The 17575-nt window shown below is 41.4% G+C and overlaps 1 protein-coding gene across 9 annotated transcripts in view; it reads right to left on the bottom strand.

Annotated features, from left to right (window-relative positions):
- NCOA7 (nuclear receptor coactivator 7) overlaps positions 1-17575 on the bottom strand; it is a 247757-nt gene that overhangs the window by 126611 nt on the left and 103571 nt on the right. For 7 of the 9 annotated variants that reach the window (XM_075862323.1, XM_075862326.1, XM_075862325.1 and 4 more), the window contains one exon: positions 8854-9059. The exons of 1 other annotated variant lie outside the window; for it this stretch is intronic. In XM_075862323.1, the coding sequence (XP_075718438.1) occupies positions 8854-9059 (206 nt within the window). Of the gene's footprint in view, positions 1-1463; positions 1540-8853; positions 9060-17575 lie in introns of those variants that run through there. One more of the 9 variants, XM_075862332.1, reaches the window with a different exon arrangement.

The following is a 17575-nucleotide window of genomic DNA, read 5'->3' as shown; positions in this document are numbered from 1 at the left end:
ACCAAATATGTGTAACTTTTTTGCTTTATTTGGTTTTTCTATTAGTAAAGCATTTTGTAAGGTGAAAAAGTGGGTTTTTCATCTTTTACAGATTTTTTTGATTAACTTTATTAAAAAATTTTTTTTTACTAGTTCCACTAGGGGACTTTAATATGCGATTCACCGATCGCTTTTATATTACTGCCTGTCCATTTAAAACCTCTGGCATGACCTAGCAGGCATTCACTACAGGCAGACCTGGGGGCCTTTATTAGGCCCCCGGCTGCCATCGGAGACACAGACACTCGGCGATCTTCTAGCCGGGTGTCTGGGAAAACCACTCAGATGCGGCGCTCGCTATTGAGCGCCGTATCTGAGGGGTTAAATGGGTGAGACCGATACTTATCGATCTCACCCGTTCGAGCAGGGACGCCCTCAGCTACCTCTGGCAGCTGAGAGCAGGGAGATTTAACGGCTCCCTGCTCTGTTTATTTATTCTGATGCAGCGCCGTGAAAAAGCAATTGCATCAGAATAAAGCCCATTAGTGGCTGCCGTGAAAAGGTGTATTGACGGTCACTAACTGGTTAAGCTGGCCATATACATTAGACAAAAGTCGTCAATTTAGTGGGTATGGGGACAGCTATTACACATGTATGGCAAGCTTTAGACACATTTACCATAAGATGTGCAGCATTTAAAAAAAACATGAAAAATATGGCACAACTACTGCTCAAATGAATGCAAAACCAGTTCCTAGAAACAGTATCGATAAACCTTTTGAATCTTACACAGTCTACATCTGTATGAGTTGCACCCAGGATTTTTTTTTTAATGCTATAGGATATGTGATACAGCAGTATTATTGATGTACAAATATAATACCTACATGCTGTGAACTAATATATAGTTTTCTAAGGCTGACTACCACAAGCTCCCAATGTCTGATGCAAGTTTTAGAGATATTTTTCTAAGATGGGAAATATATTGGAATGGCAAAAAAATAAAAACTTATCTTCTCCACAATGGGAACTCCCTTAAGATCAGCATTTACATACTACACTCATAGCAATACTCAAGTCTAGATCAGCCCCAATATGCAAAGCCCCTTCCTTTAACAGATCCACACCAAAAATTATGTATTATATTAACTAGAATTAACTTTTATTGTGATCATCTATACATCACAGCTACATCACACACACACACACATATATATATATATATATATATATATATATATATATATATATATATATATATATATATATATATATATATATATATATGTAAGTATTGAATGGAGAATACAGCACCCACTCTTAATGTATAAACTATACCCTACCCCAGAACCCGCACACCAGACGCCCTTACTCAAAGGGCTGACCATAGACATGTACCTATGGGATAACATTGGGGGAATGTAGCAAATAGCACTATATGTGAACCAAGTCCAATAAATTTGAATGTTCCCATTGTTACTCACCAAGCGCAATTTGAGTAGTCCCATCACTGGTAGATGGAATAGCATTCCCCATATTTCATCTGCTATACCAATGTTTATCTGAAAATATAGTATGTACTATAGAAGAAAGTAGCACAGGATGGCTCTTCCTATCTGATCGGTAGGTTTCTGCAAATAAAATAGTTATTTCCTTCTTAGCTTAGCTGATCTCTCTGTATTTATTGCATACCATTTGTAATTGACAAATATGAGCTGGTATACAGTGAATGGAATTGTTAAAAAAGGAGGAAAGTGAGTGAGGAACAAAACCTGGATAGCAGCGTCACATTGGAAAGTACCATCTTCATGAATAGTTGAATTCATATTCTCTTATATGAAAGGGAATCGATCACTAAATAAGAGCTTGGGTGTATTACCACTTGTTGGCTTGTCCTGGCGAGAAATTCCCTTTAAAGAATACCATTGAAATTGCATATATGGATGCAGAATTAAAATGAGTTCAATGGGATCAGTAAAAATCTATCTTTCATTTGCTTCCTCTAGAAACAGCCTTATGCCAAGTTATCAACTATGCCTGTGCAGTATGTGCTACAACTCCTATAACAATATATTTAGGTGGTTTTCTGGTATATTACATTACTGATCATCAGTAGAACAAAGGGGTGCTTGAGCACAGTGGTCCCATTACGGCAGTGCTTGACACAGCGACACCCTGTACGAATGTGGATGTGTCTGGTACTTCAGCTCAGCCCATTCAAGTGAACTTGGCTGAGTGTGGTAAAGCTGCAGTATCACAGCAACATCCATTTAACTAGGTATGCCTAGTGCTGCAGCCCAAGCATGCTCAGTCCTGTTCACTCGACAGACACATCCCCACTCATATAGGACATAATGGGGTTTGGGATACTGCTAATCGATGGGAAATATCCCGGAAAAACAATTTAACTGATAATTAGTGTGAAGTTCAGCATCTGTTTATGTAATACAAATATAAATTACAGATCATCTTTAATAAGGAAGTTTAAAGTGGTTGACCAGAAGTGAAGACAAGCCCTCTACACAGAGCATGCATATATTTTATAAGTGCACTCTCTATGTCCCTTGGGTACCCACTGAGATCTTAAGGATAGAACGACATGGTGGTTATGGTGGTATGCGTGAACGACCCTCTTGAATTTTAATGTTTACTCCACTTGTGATGTTTTTTTTTATGGACATAGGTCCTGCATACAACTTATGTTTATTTGTCTTTTGGCTCCTGCCATCTTCGATAGTAAGTCCCTATTTCCTTCACTGTCATTGATTTTGGATAGACATAACTGGATTTAGACGGTCTTTCTTCCACCATTCTGTTCAGAATCAATCAAGTCAGAATTGTGATTTGCTAGAAAAAAAAGGCTGTCCCAATTACTTCTAAAAGAACTGTCCTTAAAGGGTTTCCCTTTAGATTTTGATCACTCGGGGGCTGGCATCTTGGACCCCCATAACCCATTTTACAGCACTCAACCAGTTGATATACAGAAAACAGTAACACCGCTCCATTAAAGTGCTTTACTAGTGATGCAACACCTTCATTCTAGTGATCGGTGTGTCCCCAAAGATCAAACCCCCACCTATCACAAAAGGTACTATTACACGGCCCAACATGGGCCGTGTAAACGAGCGCCGATCAACAATACAGCTCGTTGATCAGCGCTTATTAGATCCTTTCACAAGGAGCTAGTATGGGGACAAGCGCTCATTACTGCGATCGCTCGTCATCATACAGTTCTATGATGTAGGCAGCACGTCCCCCTGTTTACACAGGTAGATGTGCTGCCGACAACAATATTATTTTCGGCATTTAAAATGATATAATCAGTTGATGAACGAGCTTTTGCTCGTTCATCGCCTGATCGTTTACACAGGGCAATTATCGGAAACGAGCGTTCTGTGAACGCTCATTTGCCCGATAATTGGCCGATGTAAAAGGGCCCTAAGTGTTGCTTGTACTTGTTTGTATAAACTGCTCAATGACAATATGAACAAACATTTCAAACTATTTTTTAAAAACAATCATGCTGAAAATTGATTGTACATGCTTGTAATTAAATTTTGGTTTTCTACTGTTTATGCCAAACATAGCTCATAAACAAATGTTGTAGTAAAAAAAAATCTGTATCTAAATGCAGAAATATGAGAAATATTTCAATAATAAACTATTGGGACACTGGCTGTATCTGTGACAAAATAATTTCTTATGTTGGTGGACCCCAAAACATCAAACATCAAAATGGAATCAAAGTTACACTTTAACTCATTATGTAAATGTAAATGCCTGGAGATTCTCTGGCACTCTAGTGCCACCTACCCTACTGGTTCTAAAAAAAACACATACAGATATAGTTGAATAAACAATCTTTTGGGGATGTTCCTGGTTATTCTTTTATGTAATGCTTCACTGGAGCACAGAGGGGCCTTTCATTACTGCTGTGCATCAACTTGTCTTACTCTACCAAATACTACTAAATCTACTGTTCCTCATCTAACTATTGCAGAATAAACCAGGCCAGGAGATCCGCACAAAACAAAAAAAAATCAATCTTGGAATTTCAGGGTTTATCTTTGTGTCTGTGCCTAGGTTAAAGAAGAGTTCTGGTAGGGAGACACGTAGTCCCTACTGGTATCCACTGCCCTCTTCAAAACTATTCCCATTAAAAACAATCTATTGCTGGCTGCCATCTTCCTTTGACAAATGAGGCTGGAATCACTGCCAACTCTTAGGGTATGTGCACACTAAAACTGCAATTACATCTGAAATTACGGAGCTGTTTTCAGGAGAAAACCGCTCCTGAATTTCAGACGTAATTGCATGTACTCGCGTTTTGCGGGGCGTCTTTTATGGACGTAATTTGGAGCTGTTCTTCATTGGAGTCAATGAAAAACGGCTCCAATTACGTCCCAAGAAGTGTCCTGCACTTCTTTTGACGAGGGTGTAATTTTACGCGCCGTCTTTTGACAGCGACACGTAAAATGACAGGTCGACGGCACAGTACATCGTAAAGCCCATTGAAAGTAATGGGCAGATGTTTGCCAACGTATTGGAGCCGTTTTTTCAGACGTTATTTGAGGCGTAAAACGCCTCCATTACGTCTGAAAATAGGTCGTGTGAACCCAGCCTGAGGCCTCATGCACACTTCCATCACCGTTTTCTCTGCCGTTTTTGACGGATCCGTGTGTCCGTTTTGGTATCTGTGTGTACTCCGTGTCCGTTACGTGTTTCCGTTTTAAACGGACGTCATGCTTCTGTTTCGCTTCCGTGTTTCCGTTAAGAAAACGTAAGGTATTGAACTTTATTTGAACTTGTCACGTCCCATTCTGTGAACTTTGGCACTCCCTGCTGTTGCTAGGGCAACGGATCCATCAAAAACAGACGGCACACGGAAGCATTCCATGTGCCGTCCGTTTTTTTGACAAACCCATAGAGTTTTATGGGCCCTACGGTCACTGAATCACTGACCAAAGTAGGACATGCTCTACTTTTGACGGAACAGAACAACGGATCCGTCAAAATAACGGAAGTGTGCATGGCCCCGTTGAAATGAATGGGTCCAGGGTGCTATCAGTGACAAAAACGGATAGCACCCTGAAGGAAAAAACTTAAGTGGGCATGAGGCCTTATATGTGACAAAGATCCTTCTTCTCAATGAGTGCAAAACACAAAAACGTGTAGACCCAGCAGTATTAACCACCAACTTCAACCTGCCGGTTAGCAAACAACGCAGCTAAAGATTATTAAGTTGTTTGAAAGACACCTGAACAAATAGTTACATTTAGGGACACTGTTTTTGTTTTTATTTTTTTTCTAAACCAGTTTCCCTTGAAGACAGATGATCAATCTGTGCGGTTAACTGCAGCACAACATGCAAGTCCGTACCATAGGGTTAGCACTAACCCATGCAATATTTTCCGGCATAAGAAGAGTGTATGTCAGCATTACTGCAAAAATATTTATCCTTCCGTGTAAAGTAGACCTAGCGGCGTTTCAGCTTCTTAAGCAGTGAAAAAAACGTAACATCCAAAGGGATGTGCATAATCAACGACATAATTATGTGACAGCTGTGTACCAACTTCAACATACACCAATATATCAACGACTGTGGGCAAAGCAGAGCGAAAAGAGACGTGGCCACCAGCAGCCAGATGCATTTACTCTAGTTTACACCAGAAACTGGTATAAATTAGAGCGGAAATATACACCAGCTCCTAGAGGGCGCACATTTCATTCAGTGGCGCACGCACGGTCAGCCGAAAATATGTGTGTCTCTTATTAAATGTGCCGTATCTTACTCCAGCTTGATATTTTATTACGATTGGTGCAGTCTTAATACGTCTCCCCCTTAGGGTATGTTCACACGCCCTACTTACGGACGTAATTCAGGCGTTTTACGCCTCAAATTACGCCTGAAAAAACGGCTCAAAACCGTCTGAAAACATCTGCCCATTGAATTCAATGGGTCTTACAGTGTTCTGTGCAGACGAGGTGTAGTTTTCCGCGCCACTGTCAAAAGACGGCGCGTAAAAAGACGCCCGCCTCAAAAAAGTGCATGTCACTTCTTGGGACGTAATTGGAGCCGTTTTTCATTGACTCCAATGAAAACCAGCTCCAATTACATCCATAAAAGACGCCGCGAAAAACGCGTGCACTTGTCAAAACGTCTGAAATTCAGGAGCTGTTTTCGCCTGAATACAGTTCTGTAATTTCAGACGTATTTGGCGTTGCCGTGTGAACATACCCTTTAGTATTTTGTTATGGCTATAATGGAGCCAAATTACCAATTTACAATACAATGTTTAGCACAGAGTTTCCGAACCTCTTCAGGCTCGAGGCACCCCTGGAAAAGAAAAAAAAAATTTCTTCTGGACAACCCTACCAAAATTTGCTTACAAAAAGACAAAAAAACAGCTAAAAACCAGCACTACACTCTTAGGCCTTATTCACACGAACATGTCCGTTTTGCGCGCTCAAAAAACGCTGCGTTTTGCGCGTGCAAAAGCTCAGTGTGACATTCATGTGATTTTCGCGCAGCCGGCATCATTATGACACTCTGTTTTTATGTTTACAAACATAAAAGTAGGAGGTGCTTTTCTGCTTTCATTCATTGTTTTTTACTACTGTTGCGCGAATCACGCGCGGCACCCAGAAGTGCTTCTGTGTGCCGAGCACGATTTGCACGCACCCATTGACTTCAATGGGTGCATGCTGCGCGAAACACGGGCAAGTATAGGACATGTCGTGAGTTTTACGCAGCGCACATACGCTGCCTTGAAAATCACTGACAGTTTGAACGGGCCCATTTGAATGGGGCCCATTGACTAACATAGGTCCGTGCGACGCACGTGAAAATCACGCGCGTAGCACGAAAGTATGACACGTTCGTGTGAATAAAGCCTTAGGGTATGTGCACTCACAAAATCAAAAACGTCTGAAAATACGGAGCTGTTTTCAAGGGAAAAAAGCTCCAGCTTTTCAGCCGTTTTTTAAGCAACTCGCGTTTTTCGCAGCTTTTTATACTTCCGTTTTTGGAGCTGTTTTTCTATAGTCAATGAAAAACAGCTCCAAAAACGGCTCAAGAAGTGCCATGAACGCCGTTTTTCCCATTGAAATCAATGGGCAGATGTTTGGAGGCATTCTGCTTCTGATCTTTCGGGCGTTTAGGGCCTGAAAAAAGGCAGAAAATAAGCCGTGTGAACATACCCTTTGGCTCAATGCACGCGATGTGTAACACGTGCGGTTTTGCCGCACGCATTTGCGTGCGGCAAAACCGCAGCGTAATACAGTACCACCATATATTCAATGAGATACCAGGAAATCTTATGTACACGCTGCAGTATTTATCCGCGTGTAAATTGACCTGCAGTGCGGATTTTAAAATCCGCAGCATGTCCATTTATCTTGCATTTCCGCTTGCGAATTGTATCTGCCTTGTGCTGTGGAAAATCGCACCAAAACCCGTAGCATGTAAACAAACAAAACCTAAAAAAACGCATCGAAAAACGCACGTTTAGGTGCGAATTTCCTGCATATTGCTGTGGTTTTGATGCGTATTTTCCGCAGCAAAATACGCAACGTGTGCATATAACCTTTAGGATATGTTCGCACAGCGTTTTTTGTAAGGCAGAAACCATCTGCCTCAAAATTCCTTTTTGAATTTGCGTTTTGTGCAGTGTTTTTTGCCCGCGTTTTTTTTAAGCCGTCGGGGTAATGCAAAAAAGTACTCCAAATGAGCGGCGCAGGTCTTTTCTGCCTCCTATTCAGCGGAAACCACTCGAAGGCCCCATTCATTGTAAAATGACCATCAGTCTCTACTCACAGTAAAAAGACCATCAGTCTCTACTCACAGTAAAAAGACCATCAGTCTCTACTCACAGTAAAATGACCATCAGTCTCTACTCACAGTAAAAAGACCATCAGTCTCTACTCACAGTAAAAAGACCATCAGTCTCTACTCACAGTAAAAAGACCATCAGTCTCTACTCACAGTAAAAAGACCATCAGTCTCTACTCACAGTAAAAAGACCATCAGTCTCTACTCACAGTAAAAAGACCATCAGTCTCTACTCACAGTAAAAAGACCATCAGTCTCTACTCACAGTAAAATGACCATCAGTCTCTGCTCACAGTAAAATGACCATCAGTCTCTACTCACAGTATAATAAACATCAGCCCGCCACTCAGAGTAAAATGACCATCAGCCCCCCACTCACAATATAATGACCATCAGCCCGCCACTCACAGTAAAATGACCATCAGCCCCCCACTCACAATATAATGACCATCAGCCCCCTACTCACAGTATAATGACCATCAGCCCCCCCACAGTAAAATGACCATCACACCCCCCCCCCAGTAAAGTGACCATCAGCCCCCCACTCATAGTATGACCATCAGCCCCCTATTTACAGTAAAGTGACCATCACCCCCCAGTAAAGTGACATCAGCTCCCCCCCGCCCAGTAAAGTGACCATCACAGACAGAAGTTAGCACACTCTAACACCGCTACAATTATATCATAGAGATGTGATTCTAACTGCACAAAAGTGTGCTTACTCCTGGAGAAGGCATAAATACGCTGCCCAGCGGTAATGGCTCCCCTTCCTTTCGCCAGGCTCTTCTGGTGGGCAGTGGTGGGCGGTACTTGAAGCAGTTGTGTGTGCGTCACATCTGCTGCAAGCATAGTTGAAGTAAGCGTCGGGGCGGAGCTTGTAGCAGGCGTGCGTGCGTCATGTCTGCTACAAGCAAAAGTTTTTTGTTTTTTTTATGGCAGTGGATGAGCGGAGTGTCGCGGCCCCCTGGACGGTTCTCACGGCAGCCCGGTTGGGAACAACTGGTTTAGCGTATAAAAAAATGTGTCACAAAGAGCTTTCATACCTTGGCTGTGTCTTTTATTCTCACTACGACGAAGTTGTTTCCCTTGACCTCTTTTCTTTTTTTTATCCTCGTCAAGACTCAGAGCCTTCTCAGGAACTTGTCCTAAAATCACTTTCAAACTACCATCTTTGCTGGGTGAAGGGTCGACATGTGAGTTACTAGCTGCAAGCTCTGGATTTTGTTTAGCTGTCCTCCGCTTTTTCAACCTAAACAATTTTAAAAGAAAGTAAATTATCATTAACAGTGAAATTAAGTAGCCAGCAGAGAGAAAAGTAGGAACTACTATATTATTATTAGAATATATAATCCAAGGTTCTGTTGTCAGTAGACAGAAAAAATTGCAGCCTCACAAATAAGTGGCCAAACGGACTATATTATCAAATGCTGGTGAGAGTAGGGATGTCATGATACCAGAATTTGGACTTCGATACCGATACTTCGTTTAATATTGCGAATTCGATACCAATTTGATACTTTACCAACAGTAATAAAAAAAAAAAAGTTCTTCATTTTTCGGATACCAGGCGCGTGGTGTGATGATGAATTTAACCTCCATGTGCCTCACATTAATAGTAATTAACCCCATCATGTTTCTTAGTCATAATGGGTTAATATGTAAGGTACATAATGGGGTTAATTAGTATTAATGTGAGGCACATAGAGGTTAAATTCATCATCACATCTCGTGCCCCACAATAGGGCTGGATTTACATTTGCGTGTGCGTTTTGCGCGCGCAAAAAACGTGGTGTTTTGCGCGCGCAAAATGTACTTAACTACTCCGTGTGTCATCACCATATGATGCGTGGCTAAACCATCATTATGACACTCTGTTTGTATGTTTGTAAACAGAAAAGCACGTGGTGCTTTTCTGTTTTCATTCATAGTTTTTACTGCTGTTGCGCGAATCACGCGCATCACACGCAAGTGCTTCCATGTGCTGCGCGTGATTTTCACGCACCCATTGACTTCAATGGGTACGGGATGCGCGAACAACGCACAAATATAGGAAGTGTTGTGCGTTTCACGCAGCGGACATACGCTGCGTAAAAATCTCGGACTGTCTGAACGGCACCATTGACTAACATAGGTCCGTGCGAGGCCCGTGAAAATCACGCGCGTCGCACGGACGTATTATATGATCGTCTAAATAAGCCCTAAGTGATAGAAAGCGGTTTTTATTTTATTTTTTTATAGCGTACACATCCTAAATGATGCAAAAAAATTGTTGCGCAGGTTATTATGGCCTCGCCAATACCGAATATGTATATATTTTATGTATTGAGAATTATTTTAATGTTTATTGTAAAAAAAGCTGTATGTGTATTTTTATTTTATTTAACATTACTTTGTTTTTACTTTATTTTTTAAACTTGAATGTACTAGCATATATCTATATTACAGTACATTAGCCTGTGTACTGATAGTACACAGGCAGTTGTTAGGACATACCTAAGTATGCCCTAACAACTGGAAATATGGTAGGACAGCCCTGGGGTCCTTCAATGTACCCTGCGCTGTCTGCCCATATATATATGGTATGGCCCTCAATCGCGTCACAGGAATTCCCTGTGACGCGATCCATGGGGCATCCCCCCTTCTCATTTTCTCCTGAATGCTGCAGTCCGCTGTGATCGCAGCATTCACGGGAATAACGGCGGAGATGAGATGTTTCTCTGATCTAGGCCAGCGAGGCTGTGGCTGTGTAATACAGTCATTGCCTCGCTCATTACAGGAAGTGCGTGCGCGGTCAGCATGAGGAGATGCGGCCGGCGCTGCACTAATGAGCGGCGGTTCAGGCACTGAGGACAGAACATGGGGGTGTTTTGTAGTGCGCCCGCCATGTTCTGTTTTCAGTGCTGCCGCTCATTAGTGCAGTGCCGGCCGCATCGCTTCATCCTGACCCCGCGCATTTGTTATCAGGACTCAGGAGCACGCCAATAACTGTATCACACAGCCGCAGCCTCGCTCTCATACATTCATGTGTTACAATACTGAGCTGTGCGGCCGCACAGCTAAGTATCGAAATACATGAAATAGCGGTATCGAACCGTTTGGGGATGCAGAGTATCGAAACAGTATCAAAGTTTCGATGCATCGTGCATCCCTAGGTGAGAGTGCCTTTTATGCCAGGGCTGTTTCTAAGTACCAGTATAGCCCTGTAAATTGGTCATAAAGGGATATGCCTATCTTCTAATGTTATGGAAAATCTCTAGGATATGCCATAACATTTTGATCAGTGGGGGTTTGACCTCTGGGACCAGTGCTGATCCTGAGAACAAAGGAACAAAGGTCCCTCCAGCTTATTCCCTACACAGCGGCACTGTGCAGGGAACTGCAGCACAGCTCAATTCAAGCGATTGGGGCCATATTCTAGTTCCCTGCGCAATGAGTTGCCGGGAGCACTGCTGTGCAGGGTATAACTGTGAAGTGTCCGCAGCACTAAACTACCACTGCGGCCCCTTCATACTAGGGATTGGTGGAGGTCCCAATAGTCAAACCACCTCTATCAAAAAATCACTTTCCATGGTGGGATAAAATATTTAAATAGGTTGTCCGGTTTAGGAAAACTGTTCTGAATTAATAAAGGGGCTCCCACATTCAGGATACACCTCTATTAGCCAGAGCAGAGAATGGCTACGATAGGCAACTCTCACTCTAGACGACCTGGCACATCCGTGCAGTACATGGACAGCACATTTTAATGGAAACTGTGGAATGCTTCATTTTACCTCTTGTGGCGCTGCAGGGAAATTTAATTGCTGCCATAGAATGAAACAGATCAATGGGGGTCCTAGCAGTGGGATAACCTGTGATCTGTTTATCATTGGGGAAACTTTCTAAGAAAACTGTGTTTTCCAAAATGACAACATTGATTCAGTAATTTCCAACAAGGGTTCAATGGAAACACTGGGGTTTCAGAGAACTTGGTCAGGGGTACCCCACAGTTGAGATGACAAGCTGATTTCAGCCTAAAGATGATTGGCATGGGGGCAGGTAAAGCCAGAAACAAATCTCAACCAGAATATAAAATTATAAACTGCTTTATCTGCCTCCACACCAAGCTTCTATGAATTAGGAATTTCAATAGGGGCTCCTTGGGAATGGAAACATATTTTAGGTGTTCTCCAATGGTAATATGATTGAGAATCACTGCATTAGGCTACATTCAGATGAGCATAGCTAACTCCGGGCTAACCTCGGACATTCGACATGCACCCGTGTGGGGCGTGTTGTCACAAATCCCCCATAGACTAGAGTCTATGAAGGGATGCGTGACACGGAGTAAAACAGGACATGTCCTATTTTTTCATGGACCCTTCACACGCACCGTTGAAACAACAGTCGTGTGAACGGCCCCATTGAAGTACATGAGTCCGTGTGACGGGCGTTGTTTTAACGGCCTTCACAGGCACTAGATATACGCTTGTCTGAATGTGCAATCTAATGTATATGGGAACAACCCGACATTCCTCTATCAGGGGAAGCAAGTGTCAGACAGGTTTCATTTTAATACGTCTAAACCTTTTATTTTCTAAGAGATACGAGGCACCAGAAGGGCTGAATGATCATTTGGCCAACACCTATTTTCGCTGTAAGGTCAGATTCAGTAAGCAGACTATCTCCCGTAGCAACGAAGTATACCTCTGTGTCCACTTTTATACATTAGTATTATATGTATATATATAAAACAGGAATTGACCAGTAGTGTTTTCTATGCGGGCTTTGTACATGAGAATTTGAGCATTTTTTTTAAAGGACGCTTGTAAACTCAAGCACAGATTTCCTTGGTCCTTTATTTCTAATGTCGTAAAATACATGTCTAATACCAAGAGCCTGTAGCAGTGAGGAGAGTATTAACTGAATTAGTTCTGCTCTTATAAAGCCATTTATGAATCGCCTCTTTTGTCTAAATATAAAAGCTTTTTCGATATAGATTGTGGGTTTTTTTCTACTTTCATTTTCCTATTAGGGGAAACACATAGTACACATTTTTGTATTTCTGTAATGCAATCTATTTATAAATTTACTCAACTTGTTATGTGGCTTCATTAAATGTGTGTACTTTATGGTCCCCTTTAACAGGGACATAATACCCACCATTAAATTAACCAAAATTCAAACTTTGGGCCAACTCTTGATTAACCCTTGAAGGACCCAGTTTTTTTTTTCCTTTTTTGGGTGGGAAATGTACATAAACACACTATTCAGCTGTTAGGCTTCATGCACACGACCGTGCTCGTAATTACGACTCGTAATTACGAGCACGGCCGGCCGTGGGCAGCCGGCCGCTTTTGCGAGCCGTGCTGTCATTATAAAGTATAGCAGCACGGCCCGTAAAATAGAAAAATAGAACATGTTCTATTTTTTTAACGGCACGGGCACCTTCCCGTGAGAAAACGGGAAGGTACCCGTGGGTAACAGAAGTCTATGAGCCCGTTATTGCGGGTCATAATTACGACCCGCAATATAGGGTGTTTTTACGGTCGTGTGCATGAGGCCTGAATCTGTCTTTTTACGGCGTTCACCGTGCGGGATAAAGAACACATTCGTTTTATAGCAGAAGTCATTACCGTTTGGGCAGCGTTACCAATTATATGTACTTTTTTAAAATCTTTTTATTTTTCCATAATAAACCATTTTGTAAGGGGAAAAAAAGTTTTATGGTTTGTTTAGTTTACTTAGCATTTTTTTTCTAAAGATTTTATTTACATTTGAAAAAAAAATATTAACTTTCACTAGGTGCCTTGACTATAAAATAGCTTGATGCCTTTTTTTGTGGCCATACACATTAGATTAAATATGGCTGAACCCACCAATTTTAGTGATGATCAGCGAACAATTTGATGTGTATGGGGCAGATCAATAACCCACCAAATGAATGGTTGCAAATTTTGAATATTAAAGAGGCCCTGTCACCAGATTATAAATGCCCTATCTCCTACATAATCTGATCGGCGCAGTAATGTAGATAACAACAGTGGTTTTTATTTTGAAAAATGATCATTTTTGAGCAAGTTATGAGCAAGTTAGGTTTATGCTAATTAGTTTCTTAACCCCTTCCCGCACCTGGACGTAACTGTACGTCCAGATAAGCAGTAACTTCGCGCACCTGGGCGTACAGTTACGTCCGCGCTTTAAAAGTTAACCGCCGCGCGGCGCTACACCGCAGCGGCGGTTAACTGTGCAGGGTGTCAGCCCTGCTCTCCCCGTTGCCGATCAGCGGCCTGTCGCCGCTGAAATCGGCAATTAACCCCTTCGATGCGGTGGTTGATTGCGATCACCACATCGAAGAGGTTTACAGCGGATCGCAAGCCTCCCACATGTATTTGCGGGGGCTGGCGATCCTTATCATGGCAACCAGAGGCCAGACAATGACCACCGGGTTGCCATGTACGGAAGCCTCGGAGGATCAGCCTCCGGCCGTTCCTCCTCTGCTTCCTGTCAGTGTGACAGTTACGTCACAATGACAGTTAGAACACATTACACTACGTGTGTAGTGTAATGTGTTCCAGCAGCGATCAGAGCTGCCAGTCTAAGTGTCCCCTAGTGGGACAAGTATAAAAAGTTAAAAAAAGATAATAAAAATGTTTTGAAAAAGTGTAAAAATCAAAGTTAGAAGTGACATAAACAAAGAATGCTTTTTTTCCTATAATAAGACTTTTATTATAGGAAAAAAATTAACACGTTAAAAAAAGTACACATATTTGGTATCGCCGCGTTCGTAACGACCCCAACTATAAAACTGTAATATTATTTTTCCCGCACGGTGAACACCGCGAAAAAAATAAACGAAAAACAGTGCCCGAATCACAATTTTTTGGTTACCAACCCTCCCAAAATATACAATAAAAAGTGATCAAAAAGTCGCATGTACGCCAAAATGGTACCAATACAAACTACATCCCGTCCCGCAAAAAACAAGCCCTTACACCGCTTTTTTGACTGAAAAATAAAAACGTTATGGCTCTCAGAATATGGTGACACAAAAATTAATTTATTTTATAAATAAGTGATTTTATTGCACAAACGCTGCAAAACATAAAAAAATTATATACATCTGGTATCGCCGTAATCGTATCAACCCGCAGAATAAAGTATAATGGTCATTTATAGCCCAGGGTGAAGGCCATAAAAAAACAAATAAAAAACATTGTCAGAATTGATGGTTTTTGGTCACCTTGCTTGCCAAAAAATGGAATAAAACGTGATCAAAAAAATTTCTGGTACCCCAAAATGGTACCAATGAAAACTACAGATTGTCCCGCAAAGAATAAACCCTCACACGGCTCCGGTGGAGAAAAAATAAAACCGTTCTGGCTCTCAGAATATGGCGATGCAAAATGTGCAGAGCGTTCCAAAAGCAGATAAGATCGGGCACCATTTATAAGTGCGACACCGGCCACATATCTGCGGATTATTATTTATTTACTATATTATTATACCCTCTTATTATACCCTGATGTACCCCGCACAGATAACATGTACCCTGATGTACCCCGCACAGCTTACATATGCCCCCACATTATAAACTGAAACACCAGTAAAACCCCAAACAGAACAACTACCAAGCAAACTCTGCGCCCCAAAAGCCAAATGGCGTCCCTCCCTTCTGAGCCCTGCAGCCTGCCTAAACACCAATTTACGTCCACAGATATGGCATCGCCATACCCGGGAGAACCCGGTTATTATTTTGAGTTATTTGTCTTCAGTGGCACAAACTGGGCATAACATGTAGTGCACTAAAATGGCATATGAGTGGAAAATTTTAATTTTCACTCCGCACCATGCGCTGCGCATTAACCCCTGCGCGCACCATGACATAGCATGTCGTAGTGTGGGGGGTGATGTATGGAGCGTCTCACGTAAAAAATAAAGAATTTAGAACGGCAAAATCGCTGTTTTTTTGGTCACCTTGGCTCTACCTAAAAATTTAATAAAAAGTGCCCAAAAGGTTGTATGTACCAAAAAGTTGCACCAATAAAAACGACCGCTCGTCCCTCAATAAATAAGCCCTCATACCGCTCTATTGACTGAAAAATAAAAAAATTGTGGCTCTTGGAACGCGGGGAGGAAAAAACTAAGAAGGAAAAGAAAAAAATGGATCACTCCAGAAAGGGTTAATTACTTTCTAATGAAAAACCATTTATGACCACACGTGGGGTATTGCCGTACTCGGGAGAAATTGCTTTACAAATGTTGGGGTGCTTTTACCCCCTTTATCCTTTGTGAAATTGAAAAAAATGCAACATTTTAGTGGAAGAAATGTCGATATTCATTTTCACGGCCTAATTCTAATAAATCCTGCAAAAGACTTGTGGGGTCTAAATACCCACTATATCCCTAGATAGATTCTTTAAGTGGTGTAATTTCCACTTTTGGGGGGTTTCCCCTGTTTTGGCCTCTCAGGGGCTTTGCAAATGCGACATGGCACCCAAAAACCATTTCAGCTCAATTTGAGCTCCAAAAGCCAAATAGCGCTCCTTCCCTTCTAAGCCTTGCTGTGGGTCCAAACAGCAGTTTATTACCACATATGGCATATTTCCGTAATCGGGAGAAATTGTTTTACAAATGTTGGGGTGCTTTTTCTCCTTTATTCCTTGTAAAAATAAAAAATGGCTACCTTTTTTCAGAAAAAAAGTAGATTTTTACCTTTACAGAATAATTCCAATGAATTCAGCAAAACAACCGTGGGGTCAAAATGCTAACTTTACCCCTAGAAAAATTCCTTGAGGGGTGTAGTTTCCAAAATGGGGTCACTTTCCGGGGGTTTCCACTATTTTGTTCCCTCCAGTGCATTTCAAACGCGACATGGCACTGAAAACCATTTCAGCAAAATCAGAATTTCAAAATCCAAATGGTGCTCCTTTCCTTCTGAGTCCTGCTGTGTGTCCAAACAGCAGTTTATTACCACATATGGGGTATTGCTATAATCAGGAGAAATTGCTTTACATATGTTGCGGTGTTTTTTCTCTTTTATACCTTGAAGAAATTAAAAATTTCTACGTTTTTTCAGAAAAAAGTAGATTTTCATCTTCACAAACTAATTCAAATAAATTTAGCAAAAAAACTGTGGGTTCAAAATGCTAACTATACCCCTAGATAAATTCCCTGAGGGGTGTAGTTTCCAAAATGAGGTCACTTTTGGGGGTCTTTATTGTTTTGGCCCCACAAGACCTCTTCAAACCTGACATGGTACCTAAAATATATGCTAAAAAAGAAGGCCCCAAAATCCACTAGGTGCTCCTTTGCTTCTGAGGCCTGTGTTTCAGTCCATGACCGAACTAGGGCCACATGTGGGGTATTTCTAAAAACTGCAGAATCTGGGCAATAAATAATAAGTTACATTTTTTGGGAAAAACCTTCTGTGGTATAGAAAAAAAATGTATTACAAATGAATTTTGTATAAAAAAAATGAAATTTGTAACTTTCACCTCTACTTTGCTTTAATTCCTGTGAAACGCCTAAAGGGTTAATACACTTTCTGAATGCTGTTTTGAATACTTTGAGGGGTGCAGTTTTCAAAATGGGGTGATTTATGGGGACTTTCTAATATATAAGACTCTCAAAGCCACTTCAGAACTGAACTTGTCCTTGTAAAAATCGCCTTTTGAAATTTTCTTGAAAATATGAGAAATCGCTGCTAAAGTTCTAAGCCTTGTAACGTCCTAGAAAAATAAAATAATGTTCAAAAAACGATGCCAAACTAAAGTAGACATGTGG

This window comes from Rhinoderma darwinii, chromosome 4 (assembly GCF_050947455.1).
Source record: "Rhinoderma darwinii isolate aRhiDar2 chromosome 4, aRhiDar2.hap1, whole genome shotgun sequence".
NCBI lineage: Eukaryota > Metazoa > Chordata > Amphibia > Anura > Rhinodermatidae > Rhinoderma > Rhinoderma darwinii.
This window is presented reverse-complemented; position numbering and strand designations above follow the sequence as displayed.